General features: G+C 37.6%; 2 protein-coding genes across 2 annotated transcripts in view; one reads left to right on the top strand and one right to left on the bottom strand.

Moving 5' to 3' along the window:
* The window catches only part of LOC128251409 (uncharacterized), a 191774-nt gene that overhangs the window by 51842 nt on the left and 114932 nt on the right, over nucleotides 1–25000 (top strand). The gene's annotated exons all lie outside the window — the stretch shown is intronic.
* Nucleotides 1–25000, bottom strand: part of LOC149130116 (nuclear factor NF-kappa-B p100 subunit-like) — a 30244-nt gene that overhangs the window by 4067 nt on the left and 1177 nt on the right. Inside the window, exons 2-4 of the mRNA XM_089345832.1 lie at nucleotides 24943–24995; nucleotides 23899–23935; nucleotides 5891–6115 (exon numbers count right to left, since the gene is read on the bottom strand). Coding sequence (XP_089201958.1) covers nucleotides 5891–6115; nucleotides 23899–23935; nucleotides 24943–24995 — 315 coding nt within the window. The remainder of the gene's footprint in view (nucleotides 1–5890; nucleotides 6116–23898; nucleotides 23936–24942; nucleotides 24996–25000) is intronic.

Below are 25000 nucleotides of genomic sequence, written 5' to 3'. Positions count from 1 at the left end.
ATAATCCAAACAAGACCCAACTCAACCATTCTCCTTCCATATGGACTAGAAGCATCATGAACCCCCCTTACACTTGCTATTATCCCCATCTCAATTACCCTTACTCTCACACCAATAACAAACAAGGAATCCTACCCACACCTATGCATAAATCTCCCACCCAAGGTACCCCGTACCGTCCACCCAACAAACACCCACAATCATACCATTTTTTCTACAGATCTTCATACCCAGGCAACCCACACCAACAGAACCACAATAACTACCTACCCAACTCCAACCTTGCATACAATCCACCCTACAAACACCCAAAAACCCACCGCATTTCTCACAAAACCTTAAACCATCACATCCCATACCAACACAATCACTATACCTACCCATCCACTTCCAGCCTATCCACCCAACAATACCCCTACCCCTACCCCTTCTACCAGAACTCTAACAATCACTACACCCCCTACTTCAACAACCATTTTTTAGACGGAGGGGAGAAAAACAGGCACTACCGCTAATACAGATCCATCAAAAGAAAACTAAAAGGAAAGCTAAAATAATAAACCTCTCTAATAAAACCCTTACACAAACCCAAATTAACATCCTAGCCAGAGGCTTAACATTCACACCCACCCCAAGAACACCCAACCCCCCTGAGATCAAGGATGACATTTCAGAATTTTGCAGAAAGCTTCGTTTAACAGAAGCTTTCATAGACTTCAACAATGAGGATGACTCAATTATTAAAAACAAAAGCAACTTCATACCTTCCAAAGGAAGGAATAAAGCACTGGATGATTTTTGCAACCACATCCAGAGTTTCCCTTTTACCCCACCTAAAACCAAGGTCAAATCAAACTTTAATAGCATAGAATGGAAAAATCTAAGAGACTTACAACAGGACAAAAGCCTTACTATCAAAGAAGCTGACAAAGGTAGTACTGTAGTCCTAATGAACACAGATTTTTACAAACACCTAGCACTCTCCTTACTAAACGATAACTCCTTCTATGAAACTATCACCAACTATAAACAACAAAAAATTCTCAAAAACCTCACCACCCTTATACTCCAGCAAGGTCAAGGACTCACGGACAAAGAAAAAGATTACATCACTAATTTCAAATGCAAACCCAGCCTCTTCTATGGCCTCCCTAAAATCCATAAGAACAAATCCATCAACGAAGCTTGCAAACTCTCCTCTGAAATCTACATCAACATCAAGGCACCGGAAGATTTAAAACTAAGACCCATTATAGCAGGCACCTCCTGCGAAACACATCGCTTAAGTAATTTCTTGGACATTCTTTTGAAACCTTTCCTAAGCCACATCAAAAGTTACATCAGAGATGATCTTGACATGCTCAATCACCTCCCGAAAACAACAAACGAGGAGTCACTCTTGGTGTCTTTTGACGTGGTCAACCTTTATACAAATATCCCTCATGAATATGCGATTGAGGCAATTAAATTCTGGCTGCACAAACACCCAGAAACATTTCCTAATCGCATCAACACAACTTTCATCATAGAATCACTTAAGTTCATTCTGCCCAACAATTACTTCCTGTTTGCAGACACGTACTTTCGCCAAAAATGTTGTATCGCGATGGGTACTAAAGCTGCACCAGTCCTTGCGAACCAGATAATGGGGTTTTTTGAATTAACACTATATGAAACCTCACGCCATAAATTTGGACACCTTTTCCACATCTATTTAATGGATAACTGGAAAAGATATTTGGATGATTGTATCATCATATGGAATGAACCCTATGAAAAACTTCTAGAATTCAAATCCATACTTAATAACATACACCCCAACATTCAATTCACTATGGAATTCAGCAAACATCATCTCCCTTTTCTTGATCTCTTAATTATAAAAACACCTAATAACCAAATCACAACCGACATCTACCACAAACCTACAGACTCACAACAATACCTCCTTTTTAGCTCATGGCACCCAAAACACACCAAGATAAATATCCCCTTTAATTTAGCTAAAATAATTTGCACCATTGTCTCTGACCCAACCACTCGAGTAATACGCTTACAAGATCTCAAAAAAACACTGTTACAACGCCAATATCCCTCCACACTCATAGGTCTTGGAATAAAACGTGCCAAGGAACTTGACAAAAACACACTAAAACCAACCAACATAATAACACACCCAACCCCAAAATACTTCCATACATCTCCACCCATAACCCCAAAAACATCGAAGCATTCACCACAATTAAACAAAACCTCCCCTTACTCACCAAAGACACGAAAATGAACAATATCATTAATACACACAAAGTCCTTAAATGCAAAAGGCAACACGAATCTTTGAAAACATTATTAACCAATTCCAAACTACATACACCACTTCCACCCTCATCAGTTAAAAAATGTGCACGCCCTAATTGTGGGACCTGCCCCTACCTACTTGAAGGCTCTGAATTTACCTTCAAACGAGGAACAAAGTTTAAAATTAAAACCAATTTCTCTTGTTCCTCGGGTAACCTCATTTATGTCCTTACTTGCGCAGGTTGCTAAAACTTCTATATCGAACAGACGAGCCTCCCATTACGTAGAAGAGTAGCTGTCTATAAGGAACAAATAAACCTCCCTCAATACCGCCAAATTCCACTCAGTGGCCACATAGACTCTTGCGCCAGAAACAAAAACCCTAAATTCCTTATATTCCCTTTCTATCAATGTAAAGACAGAATCTCCACACAAGAAAGAATCAACAAGGAGAATCTTTTCATAGAGAAATTCCAACCATTTCTTAACACACACACCCCTCAGTGACCTTATTTCTCTATGAACAGACACAAACTTCCTGTTTGAAAAAAAGAGTTCATAACTCCAACTAAAAACACTTTCTCCCCTTACACACACTTCCTGTTTTGACACGACATTTCCTGCTTAACACAAACTTTTAACCGTTTTTTTAAACCTAACAAAACTCTCAACTCTCATGCATCCTTATTTTTCTTACCAATTTATACATGAACTACTATTGAACTACAAAAGCTCAAAGACAATATAATGTATGGGTATATTTATTTTTTTATATATTATTGTTTTATATATTATTTTCTTCATTTTGTACTTCTTTGTAAAAAAACATTTTCATTCTCCTTCTTCTTGATAATTTGCTTCTTCGCAATGAAAACCGGTTAGAAAAAATCTTTATTAAAATATGCTTTCAGTTCAGCATTCTGGCTTTTTTTCATTTTCCTATTATTTCTCCACGTGCGGTTAACACAACCCCACTATTTACTGACTTATATATATATATATATATATATACATATATATATATATATATATATATATATATATATATATATATATATATATATATATATACTATCATCATCACCATCATCATCGTCGTCCTCATCGTTTAAAGTCTGCATTCCACGCTGGCATGGGTGGGATGGTTTGACAAGAACCAGCCAGGTAAAAGCCTGCACCAAAGTTGAGCTGGATGCTCTACCTAGCACCAACCATTCAACAGAATGGACTTAATGCTTTTTATGTGGCACAAGCAGAGACGGGGTCAGTTTTTGCAACCCTAAAGATATCCATATAAACACACACACTCACAAACATGCGGAGATGTTCGCCCACAAAGGCACACATGCACCTATACCCCAACAGTACAAGATGGGTCGAATAAAGAGTGGAGTGAATTCCACTTTCTTTCATATTTTATAAAATCTATGGACATGAATAAAATACTGAAGTATTGGGTCCTCCCATAAACAAATTTTAAGTTCAATTTCATGAACTAATAGTCGGAGGGGGACGGGTTAAACTACCTGCATCAACTTGCTATAAAAACAGGTAGTAATTTTACATTGTGCTTATTCTTAGTGCAAGTTGTGAAAAATGCAGTTCGATTTTAACAGTTAATTTTTCAAAGCTGTAATAGAAGTGACAAAAGAGCATATTCGGCATATTTTGCTTTATGGGTTCAATAAAGGTAACGCAACGGATAGTGCAAGGAATATTAATGCAGTATATAGCGATTGGACAATAAGCATAAACAAGTGTCAGTGGTGATTCCAGAAATTCCGAGCCAGAATCTACGGCCTAAAAGACGAGCCTCGTCCTGCAAACACTCCCATCGTAACTGTTGAGGAACTACCAGAGAAGCTTGGATTTGGTCCTTCAACCATCCATTGATACCTTTGTGCCATCGGAAAAGTTAGCAAATTGGATCAATGGGTTCCTCAAAAACTTTCCGACTCTAATCACACGCAGGAAGCGAAAATGAACTCTTCTTTGCCGCCAAATCTCATGAATGAACATTTTCTGGATCGGATAGTGACTGGTAATGAGAAATGGGTTCTCTATAAAATTTTCAAGTGCCATAGACATTGGATGGCGAAAGGAGAAGCACCAGCACCCCAGGGTAAAGAAGATCTTCAACCACATAAGCTGCTGTTACATGTTTGATGAGATATGAAAAGTTGAGTCTATTTTGAACTTTTAAACCCAAACCAAACGATAACAAAGGAGATCTACTGTGAGCAGTGTGAGCAGCTAAAGTCAGCGACAGGAGGAAAACGACCATCTTTTGTTTCAAGACGAAAGTTATTCTTCCATCAGGATATCACTCGGTCACATACAGCGAGCATGACATTCCAAAGGCTGGAGCAGTCTGAATGAGAAACAATGCCCCACCCATCATATTCACCAGACATTGCCTCATCTGATTATCATTTATTTCGCAGTCTTCAAAATCAATATTTAGACAAAGTTAGACCAGTAATGGAGGAGTATTTTTAATCACGGACAAGTGAATTTTGGAAGAGGTGACTTGCAAGTCTACCAGATAGATGGAAGAGCATTGTAGAAAATGAAGGAGAATATGTTTTAGATTAAAAGAAAGTACTTTGTTTATCTTAATTTTGAAAAATATAAGTATAGAAATCTGCTTTATTTATGAGATGACAGCAAAAAGTCCAGTAGCATTTAAGTCCATACTGTTGATGACATTAGATAGCCGAATACAGTGAAAGGGCTTTAAACAGCATTTTACAAGATGTATGCTCAAACTGAAAATCCTTACTTGTGTGTGTGTGTGTGTGTGTGTGTGTGTGTGTGTATGTGCATGAGTGTACATACAGAACTTAAATAGAAGAAAACTTACTAAGGACCATGCTTCATTGTATTCATTCTCTAGTGTCCTAACATTGAACATTGTTATGACATGTCCACAAGAAGTCAGTGGACGCATTTCGTGTACAAGAAGTGGGATAGAGAACAGTTTTCAGTCAGAGTTCTTCATAGAATGGACCGGATGTATTTACCATGGCAGCAGCACTATAAAGCTCAGACATCTCTTCTATCCTGCATCATTGTTAATTGAGAATAACATCTCCTCTATTAAATAGGTCACTTCTCCCTCATATTGTGATGGCTGTGTTTATATGGCCAACATCCGAGATGGGTCACCTCTCGACCGAGGTGAGACGACGTCTTTGAGAATGAAAGGAGATGGAATATTGTTTGCTACATAATATAACTCGGGTCATAAGGGGAGACTGGATCACGAAATGGGAATGGAGGATGGAGGTTGAGAGGTGGGAATTGATACACGATAATCAAAGTTTGTCTGTCTGTCTGTCTGTCTGTTTTCTCTCTCTCTCTCACACATACACAAACTCATACACACAGAATCACATATACAGAAATACACAGAAACACACACACACACACACACACACACACACACACACACACACACACACACACACACACATATATATATATATATATATATATATATATATATATATATATATATATATATATATATATATATATATATATATATATATATATATATATATATGTATATGAATAAATATACACAAACAATTTTAAAACTTACTTCATCTAGTATAATCACGGGTGCCCCCTCGGAACTAAACACTTCTGTTTTTATAGCAAGGTGCAAACAACTGTTGCCTTCACCATCAACATCATTTACGTTTGCACCTCGGGCTAGTAAACAGTGCATTATTCCGAGGTGACCCCGGGAAACGGCTTCAAGCAATGGTGTCATTTTCTTATGGTTCTTCACTTCCAATTCCACTGAATCCTTTGTGGAGGTAAAAATAGAAAATGGAAATTTACATGAAAATCAGGATGGATATCAATGTGTCATTATTGTCTTCTACTGCATATTTGATCAAACTAATCATGTACATTTGATGTTTGTCCGTAAAATCAACCTTTCGTAAGATCCTTTAAAAGTTGCTATGAGGATGTGTTTTAGACAGGATAAAGATGTCATAAATATGTTGTTTCAATTTAACCTACCTTTTATTCCTGATTATAGTAAGTTTTAAAGGAGTAGAACAAGAGTGAACAAATGATTCGCAGACCAAGACTAGTAAAGAAAAATTATACGAATAATGTTTACTTTTGATGTTGTTATATTGTTAAGTGGTTCACAAAACTGTTGAGGTGGTTAGTGTCCACATCTATAAAATTAATGCACACACACAAATATATATATATATATATATATATGTATGTGTGTGTGTGTGTGTGTGTGTGTGTGTGTGTGTATGCATATATATACATATATATATATATATATATATATATATATATATATATATATATATATATATATATATATATATATGGTGAATGAGGAGAATGTAAAATGAAGTTCACGAGAATCATTATTCACCACAACGATCGTTTTGACCCATCTTGCATCGATTCCTTGCGGGTGGGAAAGTGCTCGGTGTCACTTGGAATGTTGTTGTTGTCAGTAGGTTCTTGGATAATAGTATTATAGTCAACAACCTCCTGGCAACAACAGGCCAAGCAAAACCAATACTATTTAATGAGGTCTCTTCTTTAAAACAAGACACCAGATGAGATGCATCTGTGCCGGAGGATGCAACACATGCAATTATGCACTATCCAACGCACAAGAGCCCGATGCAAAATGGATCGATACTCCATTTCCCATTCCCCCATTTGTAATAAAACTCAACAAACTGTGAAATTCCTGGGATAGGCCCAGTCACAGTTATATCAGAATGTGTGTATGCGGACATGCATATATTTGCATATGCATACATACATACATACATACATACATAGAGAAACTGTGCTCAGTTGTGGAAATTAGCTGGCCAACGGATGTTAACATAAAGTGAGAAGATATATCTTAAAATAAACTAATTAATGACATACATACGAATATATATTTTGTTTGCAGAAAAGATAAATCCGGAGAAGCATACTCTAAGACGTAGAGCAGTGTAGATTTTAAAACTGGGGAAGGCCGGCTTCTGGGATTACCCTGGGTTTCCGGTCCAAAAAGGTTTTAGCTTCATGGCGTAACGATACCCCAAAAACGATACCCCAAAACTTGTTGGCCTAAAACCTCTTCTAAATATGGAGGGTAGAAAAGCCTCAACTCTTCACCTCATACACCTAATCACGTCCATTATCTTTTCCAGCAGCATATGGGTATATAGTTCATTGCTGGAGTATCCAAGGTCAAATCATTTCATATTTATGAGAGACCCGTGGTTTCAGTAAACATGTAGAAGTGCTGCAATTGTGTTCTATTTAACAGAAACCACGTGGTCTCTAGGATAACCTCTTGCCAGGGAGCGGAAAAGGATCGTTTACAGAAAACATAAATCCCAGTCTTCTCCCCGCTCCATATTTAGAAGCGGTCTTAGGCCAACAGGTTTTGGGGTTTGACGATACACCATAAAGATAAAACATTTACGAAGGGAAAACCCAGGGTAATCACATAAACTGCAGCACCCCATTTTTGATATGTTTTTTTTTAAATTATCACTATATGAAATCTCACGCCATAAATTTGGACACCTTTTCCACATCTATTTAATGGATAACTGGAAAAGATACTTGGATGATTGTTTCATCATATGGAAGGAATCCTATGAAAAACGTCTAGAATTCAAATCCATACTTAACAACATACATCCTAGCATTCAATTCACTATGGAATTCAGCAAACATCATCTCCCTTTTCTTGATCTCTTAATTATAAAAACACCTAATAACCAAATCACAACCGACATCTACCACAAACCTACAGACTCACAACAATACCTCCTTTTTAGCTCATGCCACCCAAAAACACCAAGATAAATATCCCCTTTAATTTAGCTAAAATAATTTGCACCATTGTCTCTGACCCAACCACTCGAGAAATACTCTTACAAAACCTCAAAAAAAAAACACTATTACAACGCCAATATCCCTCCACACTCATAGATCTTGGAATAAAACGTGCCAAGGAACTTGACAAAAACACACTAAAAACCAACCAACATAATAACACACCCAACCCCAAAATACTTCCATACATCTCCGCCCACAACCCCCCAAAACATCGAAGCATACACCACAATCAAACAAAACCTCCCCTTACTCACCACAGACCCGAAAATGAACAATATCATCAATACACACAAAGTCCTTAAATGCAAAAGGCAACACAAATCTTTGAAAACACTATTAACCAATGCCAAACTACATATACCACTTCCACCCCCATCAGTTAAAAAATGTGCACGCCCTAATTGTGGTACCTGTCCCTACGTACTTGAAGGCTCTGAATTTACCTTCCAACGAGGAACAAAGTTTAAAATCAAAACCAATTTCTCTTGTTCCTCTGGTAACCTCATTTATGTCCTCACTTGCGCAGGTTGCCGAAACTTCTATATCGGACAGACGAGCCTCCCGTTGCGTAGAAGAGTAGCAGTCCATAAGGAACAAATAAATCTCCCTCAATACCGCCAAATTCCACTCAGTGGCCATATAGACTATTGCGCCAGAAACAAAAACCCTAAATTCCTTATATTCCCTTTCTATCAATGTAAAGACAGAATCTCCACACAAGAAAGAATCAACATAGAGAAATTCCAACCATTTCTTAACACACACACCCCTCAGCGACCTTATTTCTCTAGGAACAGGCATAAACTTCCTGTTGAAAAAGAGTTCATAACTCCAACTAAAAACATTTGTCTCCCCTTACACACACTTCCTGTTTTGACACGACATTTCCTGCTTAGCACAAACTTTTAACCCTTTTTTTAAAACCTAACAAAACCCTCAATTCTCATGCATCCTTATTTTTCCTACCATTATATACATGAACTACTATTGAACTTCAAAAGCTCAAAGACAATATAACGTATTGGTATATTTATTTTTTTGGATATTATTTTTTTTATATATTATCTTTTTGTACTTCTTCGTAAAAAACATTTTCATTCTCCTTCTTCTTGATAATTTGCTTCGCAATGAAAACCGGTTAGAAATCTTTATTAAAATATGCTTCCAGTTTAGCATTCTGCCTTTTTTTCATTTTCCTATTATTTCTCCACGTGCGGTTAACACAACCCCACTATTTACTGACTTATAAGTATGTATATATATATATATATATATATATATATATATATATATATATATATATATATATATATATATATATATATATATATATATATGTATGTATGTATATATCAAATATTCTCAAGTTTCACTGGTCCTACTCCCGAACTATACGGTCGTTATATTGACGACTGTATCGGTGCCACCTCACTCTCCCGCGAACACCTTGACTCGTTCCTCTATTTCGTTCAATCCTTCCATCCTGCCCTCCACTTCTCCTGTACTATCTCTGACACCTCTGTCCCCTTTCTCGACATTTCGGTCAGCATCTATCACTCCACTCTTAGCACCTCCATCCACTACAAACACACAGACTCACACTCTTATCTGAACTTCTCCTCCTCCCGCCCTAAACACATCAAACTTTCCATCCCCTATTCCCAATTCCTCCGTCTACGCAGACTCTGTACTGACAGCCATGACTTTGAGACTCCGTCTCAACTCATGGCTCGCCACTTTAGCCTGCGTGGATATCCACCCACCACCATCCACACCGCCCTTGCCAGAGCACGTTCCGTGGAACGTGCATCTGCTCTCTTCCCCCGAACCTGCCCTACCGTTTCCCGCCTCTATTTTCCCCTCACCTACCATCCTACCATCCTACCCCTGCAATGCACCATTCTTCGAGCTTTCCGGCGCCTCCAGTCCGTCCCCCCCACCTCCCACATTTTCCCTAATCTACCCCTCCCCTCCTTCAAACGAGCCCATAACCTACGAGACCTCTTGGTCCACAGCTTCTTCCCCAACCCAACCTCCCAACCTGGCTCGTTCCCTTGCTCCCGCCCACGCTGCCGCACTTGCCCTTACCTCTCCAACACCACCCTCCTCACCAGCACCCATCACCGACCCTATCGCATCACCGACTCCTTCACCTGCACTTCTACCAACATCATCTATTGCATCTCCTGCTCTCTCTGCCATTCTCTGTACATCGGACAAACGGGGCGCCGCCGGGCCGACCGATTCGCGGAACACCTCCGAGATATCAACGTTTGCAATGACACCCCGGTGTCACGCCATTTCCGTTCTGCCGGTAACTCCTTGCAGCAACACCTGTCCGTGTTTGGATTGTCTGTGCACAGGGGCCATCCAGACTCCCGTTTGCGCCGTGAACAAGGATTAACCTTCTCTCTTCGCTCCTTTGCGCCACATGGGCTCAACTCCCCTCCCCTCTTCATCTAATCCCCCTCCCCCTGCCTCTCCCCCTGTCTCTCCCCCTGCCTCTCCCCCACCCTCCCTCCTACCACCCATCTCCCCTCTCCTCCCACTACCGCTCCCCTCCTGCTCCGACTCCTACTTCTCTTCACTCCTACTTCTATTCACCCCTACTCTTTCTCTCCTCTCTCTTACACTCTTACTCTCTCTCACTCTCTTCTCTCTTACTCTCTCTCTCTCACTCTCTTCTCTCTTTTCTCTCTCTCACTCTCTTCTCTCTTACTCTTTTTCTCTCCCTATTACTCTCTTCCTCTCTTTCTCCCTCCTCCCATACCCATCTTCCCCTTCCCCCTTCATCGCCACCACCTCCCCCTTCATCGTCAACCCTCCCTCATAAGCTCATCCCACCCCACCCCAACGCACTCCTATTCTACCTTCCCACTCCACCCCATCCAATTCCTTACACGCACCCCTACCCATATACCCCTACCTCTACCCCCACCCTCAGCCTAACCCACACGCCACCCATGCCTTCCCCACCTCCCAACACCCTCACATCACACTACGCAAACACTACAACCGACCAACTCCTTTCCTCCTTCCCATTTTTTCACACATGCATACGTCAAGATCACCAGCATTCTCTCTCTCTCTCTCTCTCTCTCTCTCTCTCTCTCTCTCTCTCTCTCTCTCTCTCTCTCTCTCTCACACACACACACACACACACACAGCTCCTCGTTCTTGGGTCACCGTTCTCTCTTCCCTCTTTTGTTATGTCCCCTTTTTCTTAGCTCTCCTGTCTGCAGAAGCCATGATAGATCGTTGACCAAACACCATTCAATTTTTTTCCCCGTGTTTTTTCTCCTTGTTTTCTCCGTATTCTTTCTGTTGAAGAGCATAGCCCCAAACGTTAAAGACTTTCTGTATTCCCGAGCGTCAAACTAATACATCCTTTTGTTGTTTACACCACCTGTCCTCGTCTGCTGTTTTTTCTCGTACATTCTTCGTACAAATTTAGTGAATGGAGTAAAACGCATATGTTAAATGAATTAATATATATATATATATATATATATATATATATATATATATATATGTATGTATATACGCATGTATGTATGTATGTATATTTACTGCTTCCTTTTGATACCTAACTAAATCGCCATCTCTCTCTTCTGTAAAAACTCTTTTGTAAATGATTGTCTTCCTTACATTTATGGAAATAAAATGTTGTTGTTGTATGTGTATATTGCATTGAAGAATGGATGTAAACACGATATTTTATGAACTGATGTGCTTGTCATTTATACTTGTTTTACTTTGTAAATTGTACGATGGCACTGTATCATTTATAACCTATACACTGATGCAGACATGTAAAATGATTTATCATACACGAAAACTTGAGTTAAACATTGTAATCTCAAAGATATCAACTGGTGAAAGAAACCGATGCATCTTATAACTTACTTTATGTGTGTGTATATATATGTATACATATATATATGTATATATATATATATATATATATATATATATATATATATATATATATATATATATATATATATATATATATATATATATATGTATATATATATATATATATATATATGTATCTATATGTACATGAAGATGAAGGTATGTACATACATGTACATATATATGCATATACTCATATATTATTTGTATAACACGATCGAACGCACGCGTTACATTTGCAAGTAAGTTTTGTACTTTATTTTTCTGACGCGACTCTTTCTATATTTGTATCTATTTCCCCCTCTCAATCTTCCTTGTACTGTTCTTCGCCTCTCCCCGTCACTATTATCTCTCTCTCTCTCTCTCTCTCTCTCTCTCTCTCTCTCTCTCTCTCTATCTATCTATCTATCTATGTATCTCTCGTTGCTCACTTATATTCTACTTCCTCCCCTTCTTCTTCCTCGACCACTCTTTCTCCTTACCCCTCGCTGGTCACATGTGTCCAGCTGCTAATTCTTTTCGTTCTTGGTCTCCCCAAGTTTCGCACGCACATTTTCGCCTTTCCATTTCGTGCTTCACAGCGTTCAATATACACATACTTCTCCACGTCTGGCTGTATAGCCTTTTCTGTTTGTTTATTTCACCGTTTTGTTTTCCTCACTTGTTTTCCGTCCGCCACTATCTTCCATGGAACAAATTTGTGTCCGTGGGAAGAGCCATTTTAACGATGCATCCTGCCCTAACTCTTCGAAACGCCAGTGTTTTAATGGTGGCAGCTGATGAAGGATATGTTCTCTACGTGGCCTGCGTATTTTTTGTACCTTGTTTATCATTTTGTCCATGTTTTTTTTGCAAGGTCATGTACCCAGATATGTATCTATATGTACATGTAGATGAAGGTATGTACATACATGTACATATATATATGCATATACTCATATATATATAAATATATATATATATATATATATATATATATATATATATATATATATATATATATATATATATATATATATATATACCTTGAGAGAAAAGTTGAACCTAAAAAGCATCAGTTGTGGTGTGCAAGAGAGACGATTGCGCTGGTATGGCCATGTGGCAAGAATGGATGAAGATAGCTGTGTCAAAACGTGCCACAACCTAGAAGTTAAGGGAACCTGTGGAAGAGGTAGATCCAGGAAAACCTGGGATGAGGTAGTGAAGCACGACCTTCGAACTTTATGCCTCACCAAGGCAATGACTAGTGACCGGGACCTTTGGAAATATGCAGTACGTGAGAAGACCCGGCAAGCCAAGTGAGAGCATAATCTGTGGCCTCTGCCAGAAGTGTAGCCCGCTCACTTATTCGTATCTTTACTTCATTGGACACTAAACTCTGCTTGCGAAGACCTGTTGAGGCAAGTGAATTGAAACCGAAATCGAACCAAATTCGACGACTGGCACCCATGCCAACCTCTCCTTCATTGTACAGTAAACTCTGCTTGAGAAGACCTATTGGAGCAAGTGAAATCGAACTTGTAATTGAACTATATTCGATGACTGGCACCTGTGCCAGTGGAGCACTAACAGCACCGTCTGAGCGTGATTATTGTCAGAGCAGCTGTCTGGCTTCCGTGCCAGTGGCACGTAAATTGCACCATTTGAGCGTGATCGTTACCAGCGTCGCCTTACTGGTACTTGTGCCGGTGGCACATTAGAAAAACATTCGAGCGTGGTCGTTGCCAGTGCCACTGGAATGGCTCCTGTGCAGGTGGCACGTAAAAAATACCATTTTGAGCATGGCCGTTGCCAGTACCGCGTGACTGGCTCTCGTGCTGGTGGCACGTAAATGCCCATACTGCACTCTCGGAGTGGTTGGCGTTAGGAAGGGCATCCAGATGCAGAAACTCTGCCAAATCAGATTAGGAGCCTGGTGTAGCCATCTGGTTCGCCAGTCCTCAGTCAAATCATCCAACCCATGCTAGCATGGAAAGCGGACGTTGAACGAGGATGATGGTGATGATGATGATATATATATACATATATATATATATATATATATATATATACTTGATCTGATTAAAGAGACTCAGAGTATGACAAGACTGGTCCCTTTCAAATACATGTACCGGCCATTTTTGCCAGTTGAGTGAACTGAACAACGTAAAATAGTATCTTGCTGTAAGACACAACACATTGCAGTAAATCGAGTCTGCGGCCTTACGGCTGGGAGTCAAATACCCTCACCACAAAGCCATGCATCTTCAGGTATATATATATATATATATATATATATATATATATATATATATATATATATATATATATATATATATATATATATATATATATATATACATATATATATATATATATATATATATACACTACCACTATAACCCGACCTTGTTCGGGTGTGACTTATTACGCCATATACAATAAGTCTTGGTAGGTGAAAATCAATTAAAAAAGAAAGTTTTACAACGAAAAAACCGTTATGATGTAAACATGTTCATAATTCAAAAGATGATGAAATTAATAGGGAAAGTCTGAAGGCTGTTTTGCGTAACATTATTAAGTGTACGTAAATTTCATCCGTCTAATTGGCTATACAAATGCTTGTGCAAAGCAACTTTATATATATATATATATATATATATATATATATATATATATATATATATATATACTTGATCTGATTAAAGAGACTCAGAGTATGACAAGACTGGTCCCTTTCAAATACATGTACCGGCCATTTTTGCCAGTTGAGTGAACTGAACAACGTAAAATAGTATCTTGCTGTAAGACACAACACATTGCAGTAAATCGAGCCTGCGGCCTTACGGCTGGGAGTCAAATACCCTCACCACAAAGCCATGCATCTTCAGGTATATATATATATATATATATATATATATATATATATATATATATATATATATATATATATATATATATATATATATATATATATATATATATATATATATATATATATATATATATATATATATATATATATATATATATATATATATATATATATATATATATATATATATATATATATATATATATATATATATATATATATATATACATATATATATATATATATATATATATATATATACACTACCACTATAACCCGACCTTGTTCGGGTGTGACTTATTACGCCATATACAATAAGTCTTGGTAGGTGAAAATCAATTAAAAAAGAAAGTTTTACAACGAAACAACCGTTATGATGTAAACATGTTCATAATTCAAAAGATGATGAAATTAATAGGGAAAGTCTGAAGGCTGTTTTGCGTAACATTATTAAGTGTACGTAAATTTCATCCGTCTAATTGGCTATACAAATGCTTGTGCAAAGCAACTTTTTGCGCTGCCCTGATTATACATAGCAGGGTAATCCCTTTTCGTAGGAGCTAGGATGGCAATTTCTGATGAAGTAATTGCTGGCGATCTGTTGCTACAGTTTTGCCAGAATTCTATCACATTGGGCAGAAGATGTTGATGCACCATTTTGCATTATGTTCAAAGTAGCTTCTGGAATGTGGTGAATTGCTGCAGTCTGTTGCTGTCTTTTTAAACCGGTTGCTTTCTTTCCCCAGCAAACTCTCTTCTTTGGAGACATAATCTATGTATATATTAAACAGAAGTTATAATAGATGGCAGGGTCGGTACTTTTCACATATCTGTAATTTTTCAGATTAACACCCTCACGATTACCCAACCCTAATCCCAAACACTAACCCTAACACTAACCTTAAACCCTAACCCTAAAACCCTAACTCTGACCCTATAACCGTAACACTAATCCTAACCCTAACCGTAACCGTAACCCTAAACCCTAACCCTAAACCCTAACCCGTAACCCTGACCATAAAACCCTAACCTTAACACCCTAGTAAAAATCGTGGTATATTTACAAAACATTGACGAACATGAGTTATATTTTACGGAATGATTGTGTACTTGCACGTGTATGCGTTTAAGATAGTGAGAGAGGAAGAGGTAGAGAGAGGGGGAGAAAGGAATAGAGGTAGTCAAAAGTTTTCTTATGACAGCTTCTCTTTACTGCCTATTACTTCATTAGAAATCTATGGATGCACTTACGCACATAATAGAGAAAAATGAAACAAATATGGACGACTTACTCCGAAATACCACCGAGTGGGGAACACTTCTCAAAAATAACCTGCAGTTGTTTCCCTCAAAATATCTACATGCTCGAAATGTACATACATCAAGGTATATTTGTAGAAAATTTCACGAAAAAATATTCATTTTCCTGGAGGTTAAGAGGAATTTAAGTCGAATTTCCGAAAATTGTCCCCCACCCCCTCCCAAAACACTTTCACCGAAAATGTTTGTATATTCGGAATCAACATAGTAAATAATATATTCATAGAAAATTTCATAAAAAAATATTCATTTTTCTGAAAGTTATGACCTTCTAAAATCGGTGGGTACAACGCTGTAGTTATGCCACATTGACGAACATGAGTTATATTTTTGTGAATGATTATGTTTACTTGCACGTGTATGCATTTGAGAGACCGAGAGAGGAAGAGGGGGAGAACGGGAGTAATGTGTATGTTGTTGTCACAGATCACGTATGTGTGGTTGTGTGTGTTTTTACGTATCAATATTATGAAAAATATGTAAAGAATACTGAGAGGAAAGTTTAATCTATGATGTTGTATGTATCACATTCTCTCTCTGTTGAGCGCGTGTGTAAGAACGCCGTTCCAGGTAGAAGGGGAGAAATATAAAAGTTGCTAGAATCAACAGCAAAATCTCCCTTAAATCACACAAAGTAAACGGAATTTTAAAAATCTAATTACTGCACTGGAAAGTTCACATCGAGAAAATTCCATTGATGTAAAAATCTTTTACGAAAAAGTGGAAAATGTGGATTTCTATAGATGCAATATACACACACACACGCACTCACAAACACAGCTTTATATATATATATATATATATATGAGGCAGTGGTTAGGGCAGCGGTCTCGCGGTCATAGGATCGCGGTTTCGATTCACAGACCCGGCGTTGTGAGTGTTTATTGAGCGAAAACACCTAAAACTCCTCGAGGCTCCGGCAGGGGATGGTGGCGAACCCTGCTGTACTCTTTCACCACAACTTTCTCTCACTCTTACTTCCTGCTTCTGTTGTGCCGTTGTGCCTGTAATTCAAAGGGTCAGCCTTGTCACACTGTGTCACGCTGAATATCCCCGAGAACTACGTAAAGGGTACACGTGTCTGTGGAGTGCTCAGCCACTTGCACGTTAATTTCACGAGCAGGCTGTTCCGTTGATCGGATCAACTGGAACCCTCGATGTCGTAAGCGACGGAGTGCCAACAACAATATATATATATATATATATATATATATATATATATATATGTATATATATATATATATATATATATATATATATATATATATATATATATATATATATATATATATATATATATATATATATATGTATATATATATATGTATATATATATATATATATATATATATATTATATATAGAGAGAGATATAAATAGATAGATAGATAGATAGATAAAGAAGCTGGCACGACTGTGTGGTAAGGCATTTGCTTCCCAACAACATGGTTCTGGGGTCATTTTCATTGCATGTAACCCCTGGACAAGCGTATTTTATTATAGCTTTCTCTGAGCCAACATGTATTAATGTATGTGTTATGCGCGCGCGCGCGCGTGTGTGTGCGCGCGTGTGTGAATATCTTTTTGTCTTGACATTAGCTGATGATTGTAAATGAATCCCACTGTCATATAAGCAGTGTCTCTTATTGCCAGCATTGTTCGGGAAGATGTCTGTATATAAACGTATGTGCATGTATATGTGTATATATACACGTATGTATATGTATATGTATATATATATATATATATATATACATATAGATGTCTTTCTTTCTTTTCTTTTTTTCTCTTTCGTTCTTCCTTTCCTTCCTCATGACAACCACATCCCCCCTCCTTTCTATATTAATAACGTTATTATAGATACGTCACTCTTTACCCCTCCACTCCATAGCTTAAGATACAATTTTTGTTACCAGCGCATAAGTTTTTTCATGCGCGAACTTAAATGCGTATGTATGTATATGTATGTAAATTTGTATTCATGTATATATTTGTGCCTTGCAAAAATATATGCCTATATACGTAGATTGCCTGTGCGTATGCATCTGGGTATTTTGATGTATGTATGTAAATATATATATATATATATATATATATATATATATATATATATATATATATATATATATATATGGTGGTTGTCTACTCCTTAAACAGAGTTTGACCACCTCCTGCACCTACACCTTAGCCCTTTCATGGCGTCTGATGTGGCTTTTTAAACCAGACAGTGTTTTGAAAAAACACCCACACAGATTGCACCTCTGATTTGCTCTACCAATACCTGCAAGTAGGTTCTGCTCATTGTGGATCCTAACATGTCTTTTAAGACCCCCATTGGATTTGCAAACCCTCTGGCACACACCACATTCAAACGTGTGCACAGACATATAATCAGAATAGCTGGGTGAGGTTTGTTTTCCATGGGTTCGCAGGTGAGATTTGAGGCTAGCCAAGGACAGACATGGTCTGTCACAGACTGTGCACACAAAAAGGTCCTTGTCATTCACCTTCTCAGTCTTCACCTTTTTCCTTAAATGTCTCTTGAGCCCTGCTTGCATCATCCTGGCCTCTTCAAATGCTTTCACTCCACTCCACACCCTTGTTCGCCATCCAACTCGATCTGAAGCGAGGACTTCTATATCTTTTGGAGCCATTCCAATTGACTTCATAGCAGTCCTTATGCCATCCTTAAACCTTTTTTTAGGTTTATGCCGATAACGTTTCCCCTCTGCAAGCTCACCATAAAACAGCTGTTTCGGCATGCGTTCATCTGCCATTCGAACAATATGGCCACACCATCTCAATTGGTTCCTCAAAATCATGGCTTTAATTGAGGGGATGCCTGCAGATGCAAGGATATCTGTGTTTGGAGTAAAAGAATTCCATTTAATTCTTAAAATATGACGAAGGCATTTTTGGTGGAATTTTTCTAACATTTTAAAATGCCTTTCATAACAGGTCCAAGTTTCACAGGAATACAATAGGGATGTTAAGACAAATGATTTGTAAAGAGCCAGCTTTGTATTGTTATTTATATGTCGCAGGCGCCAGACGCGTGACTCCAAGCCACCAAATGCTTTTGCTGCCCTTTGAATTCGCAGGTGTATTTCCGTATCAAGATTTCCATCATCTTGAACAGAGCTTCCCAGGTAGACAAATGAATTTACAACCTCAAGTAACTTTCCCTTAACAAAAATTTTAGGGAGGTTACAAACAGCACCATACGCAGGTTGATACATCACAACTGTTTTTTTCAGATTGATGGTCAGGCCAAAATCATCACAAGCCGCATCAAATGCAGATACAAGGGATTGCAGACCCGATTCAGAATGACTAACCAGATCGCAATCGTCAGCATACAAAATTTCCCTAATAAGTGAAGTAAAAACCTTCGTTTTAAACTTCAGTCGGGTCAAATTAAAAACATTCCCCGTTGTTCGATATTTTATGTAGATACCCTCCTCAGAGTTTTGAAAGGAATGTGACACCACAACGGCAAAGTATATTGCAAAGAGGGTGGGTGCATCAAGGTCTCCCTGCTTTACTCCATTTTCCACAGCAAAAGATTCAGAAAGCCTACCACCAAAATTAACCCTAGCTCTCATATCCTGATGCAAAGCCTTGACCATGTTTATAAACTTTTCTGGGCAACCAATTTTCCCCAGAATTAGCCACAGAGCACTTCGATTAACAGTATCGAATGCTTTGCTCAAATCAACAAAGCAATGGTACAGAGCAAGATTCTGTTCAATGCACTTCTCCTGTAATTGTCTGACAGTAAAGATACAATCAGCTGTGTCCCTGGAGGAACGAAAACCACACTGAGACTCAGACACCATACTTGGAACTATAAAGGTATTTAAACGTTCTAACAAAATGCGGGCGAGGACCTTTCCAACCACAGACAAAAGGGAAATCCCACGAAAATTACCACACAGATCCTTTGGCCCCGATTTATATAAGGAGACAAGAATGGCATCAATCCAGTCTTGAGGCACTTTCTCACTTCTCCAACAGTGACAAATTAAAATATTTAAGAGTTCCATCATTTTGTCACCCCCATATTTCAAGACTTCTGCACAGATTCCATCAGATCCTGGAGACTTGTTGTTATTCAGCTTATTCAGAGCTAAATAAATGTCATTTAGAGTTGGTTCAGATGCCATCTCTTCTATAACTGGAAGTTGTTCAATTTTTTCTATCGTCCTCATATTAACGGATGATGGTCTATTCAAAAGTGCAGAGAAATGTTCTACCCAACGCTTATGAATAGAAGCGGTGTCAGTCAGAAGAAAACATCCATCTTCTGTTCTCACTGGAGCTACTGAAGAAGATTTTGGACCATATACCTCCCTAACATAAGAATACAAACAACTGGCATCATTTCTATCAGCTGATTCTTGTGCCCCTTTTGCCCTATCATTCCACCATTCCTGTTTAATTTTCCTTAGAGCAGTTTGCACCCTCCTTTTCAGCTTTCTGTAAGTTTCATTTGAGTTGGATTCAATGACTGAGAGAGCAGTGTATTGCCTAAGTTTTGTTTTTCTAAAAGTAGATCATGAATTTCTGCTGATCTATCTGAGAACCAATCTCTGGATTTATGAGATTTAAATCCCACTGACGAACTTGCAGCCTGAAATACTTTTGTTTTGAAATCTTCCCATAAATTGTTTGGGTCAAGATTAATACTTTCTATAGCGTCGTGGGATCTTTGCAAGTTGCTTGATAATTTAAAGTTTGCAACGTTTAACTTTTTGGGTGTCTTAGGACCAGACTGTCGGTTTTTAGGTTTTATCGAAAAATCTATTTTGCCACGCAGTAGATGATGGTCAGTCCAGCTCTCTGCCCCTCTCATGACCCGAACGCTAGAAACGTCTTTCATATCACATTTCCTAATCAAAATATAATCTATGAGATGCCAGTGCTTAGATCTTGGGTGCATCCAGGTGGCTTTATATTTATTTTTCTGCTTAAACAGAGTGTTGGTGACAACCAGATCATTCTCAGTACAAAACGTCAAAAGAGCTACTCCATTTCTATTGCATTTTCCAATCCCATGTCGACCTAAAACAGGCCATGAAACATAGTCCCTTCCAACTCTTGCATTGAAATCTCCCAAAATGACCAGCTTGTCAGAAATTGGTACTTTCCTCAATAATCTTGCTAGATTGTCATAAAACTGTCCCACAGTTTCCTCAGAATGGGACATTGTTGGTGCATAAATACTGACAACGGTAAGAAACCTACCTTTTGTCAGTTTGATACGGCATGACATGATCCGGTCAGATATACCACTTGGAAGCTCTGCAATGGAGGACACTAATGTATTCTTGAGAGCAAACCCAACACCAGATTCTCTACGCTGACCCTTAGGTAGGCCTTTCCAGAAGATAGTATATCCATAAGCAGATTCCATTACTTGACCCTCACCAGAGAGACGAGTTTCAGAGAGAGCAACTATATCAAGGGAATATTTCTTTAGCTCACATGCAATAAGTGCAGTACGCCTTTCTGGCCTCTTCGTGAAATTATCATCAAGAAGTGTGCGCACATTCCAACAGCCAAAATTCAAACGATGTTTATTTTTACTTTTTCTTGAGGACTGTTTGACCACAGTGGCAGGATGACGACCGGGTCCAGCCTGTGATACACTGGGACACCTGCCGGGCCAGACCTGTTCCCCTGATGTACCCAAGCCTTTTTTGCCATTTACTGAATTTGTTTCAGACATATATATATATATATATATATATATATATATATATATATATATATATATATATATATATATATATATATATATGTTGTGGATGGCCTACTATGTGTATATGCTATTGTAATTTTATTTTATTTGATTTGATTTTAATGTGTTAATTCGAATATAATTAATTATTTACAATATGTATTTTGATCCCATTTTTCTATTTAAGGTTTTTTCGATATTTTTTGAATAGGTTGAATCTATATTAAATTCATTTGTTTTGTTCATTACGCATCCATGACCGTTATTTGAAACGACCAATCAAATGAATCCATGTGTTTTAAATTGCATATCACTTTTGATTGCATCGTTATTCCTTTTCCGTTTCTAACAAAACTGTCCGATGAACGGGAACGTGAAACTCAGAGTAACACTTTTGTTATATTTCTGCTGCTTTTAAATAAAGCATATTACTCTACCTCTGGTATTTGAGTACTCTTTTTTCCATCTTGTTGCACATTTTATGTGCTTACTCCGGTATATATATATATATATATATATATATATATATATATATATATATATATATAGTAGAGAGGAGTAAAAAAACCACATGCATTTAGTTAATTTAGTACGATCGTTTCACAGTTAAGAGTAAAGAATACTCTATTCTGATCTTCAGCTAAATATTCTAATAAATTAACTAAATTAACTAAAGGCAGGTGGTTTTTTTACTCTTCTCTACTGTTTTTTGTTCTGTGTGTATCAGAAATATCGCTATCAATTTAGAGTAATAATTTGTAGTTTTGGAATCAGTAGTTCTTTGGCTGCTATTTCTGAATTCTCAGTATGTTGGAGAAGCAGGTTACTGTCAATCCCTATATATTTATGATTATAAATGATTTTACCGAAAAGGTTTTTTCATACTGAGCTACCCGGCAAAATCGTAAATTATTAATTTTATTACTAATTGACGATTCCCTGCCCTGCATATCTCTCTCTCTATATATATATAAATGGATACACACACATACAGACATACATGGTTGTCGTGTAAGGAGCTTTTTTTCCCAACCATACACGATTCCATGTTGAATCCCTCTGCATGGAATCTCAGTCAAGTATATTCTACTATTACCCAGGGCTAAGCAAAATCTTGTGAATGGATTTGGTAAATGGAAACTGAAAGAAGCTTCATAAGATGTGCCTATGTGTGTGCCAATGTATGTGTGTCTGAGTGTTTGTGTGTGTGTGTGTGTGTGTGTGAGTGTGTGTGTGTGTGTGTGTGTGTGTGTGTGTGTGTGTGTGTGTGTGTGTGTGTGTGTGTGAAAGGATAAGTGATATGCTTAAAATAATGTAGTGGGATCGAAACATTTGACTAAAACTTCAAGGTGACGCACCAGCATGGCCGCAGTCAAATGTCTAAATACATTTATAAGCTAATAATATAGCCTGAACAGGCTAAACTACCCCTATTTTGCAGATAAAAGTGTAGGTGGCTAGCTTCACTTCTTTAACTTTCTAAAAGACACCTCAACGCTTCTAAAAGCAAACTTCGTTTGTTTATTTACGTTTGTCGTAATTTGAATTTATATATATATATATATATATATATATATATATATATATATACATGATATCTGTTATATTTTGGTTAATCTCATAATGACCTTGTTTCATGTCACCATTAAAGATATTATTATCAGTGGTAATGGTCAGTTGGACTGTCAACACCGCTAATATCATTATCAGCATGATCAATATACAATTCCTTCACAAACACAAGTGTTTTGTAATACATGTGATTAAATCTATCCTCATTATTTCACTAGTACTTTGATTATATTTATATTATACAGATCAATAAAATACCAGAGAGTGTATATAATATGTATTTGTTAACTAACCTGGGACAGCATCAAAATCACCACATCATATTGTTGCCTGAAAGGAATGGATGAGAAAAGAAAAACATAAAAAACAAACATCAGAGAGCTTGAGATAATAATTATTAGGTCATTAAAAAAAAACATATGTAAATAAGTCACCATAACCTAATTACAGCAATTATTAAACACATACACACACACACATATTTATTCAATACACACTCTACACAGTAGAACAATTATATATACCCACCTGCGTAAAGACAGAAAAAATACTGCTAAGAATTCTCACAGCTTATAAAACATGAAATTTAGGAAGGAAAGAAGGACTACAATTAATCATATGGACCGCAGTACATGACTGGTATTGTATTTTATCAACCTTGCAAAGATGGAAGGAAAAGTTGACCTTGGCAGGATTTGAACTCTGAACGTAAAGAGTTATATATAAATACCACAAGGTAGTTTTTCCAACAGTAATAAGAAACAAGAACAAGAGGAAAGAGGGAGGTCAGTTTATTAAAGGGACACCTGGATATTACTGGTACAGATTATATTGACCCCAGGGTGATAATAAATACTCTGGCAGGATTTGAACACGGAACATAAAAGAGACAAATTTAAATACTGGAAGGGAATGATTCTGAATTTAGTCCAGGGTCGGAGTAAATAGGGAACTAGAAAGGATACAGAGTAAGAGGGAGGGAGAGAGAGAGAGAGATAGAGAAAGAGAGAGAGAGAGAGAGAGAGAGAGAGAGAGAGAGAGAGAGAGAGAAAGTAGTTCTAGAAGGGATGAAAAGAAGGGAGAGGATTTGAACCTGTAACGTTGAGGTAATGGAAGATGAGATGAAGTAAAGAGTCCAGTCAGGCAACAACAATAACAATTATGGTGATGATTAATTAATGAAGCAGATTACAGTGTCATTTCTGTGTGAAAAAGAGAAGAAAGACAATGACCCCATGGTGGGATTATGACATGAAGGACTCAATGAAAAGGAAACAAACATTATTGAAAACATAAAAGAAACAGATTTGGATATTCCAGATCCAATGGGGACTTACTTTCTAACTGCCAAATGTAGAGGAGTGTCACCATTTTTGTCCACCGCATTGGGCTCGA

This window comes from Octopus bimaculoides, chromosome 30 (genome assembly GCF_046866305.1).
Source record: "Octopus bimaculoides isolate indiv1 chromosome 30, ASM4686630v1, whole genome shotgun sequence".
In the NCBI taxonomy this organism is placed as follows: Eukaryota; Metazoa; Mollusca; class Cephalopoda; order Octopoda; family Octopodidae; genus Octopus; species Octopus bimaculoides.
The sequence above is the reverse complement of the archived record's forward strand: the minus strand, read 5'-3'. Positions and strand labels throughout refer to the sequence as shown.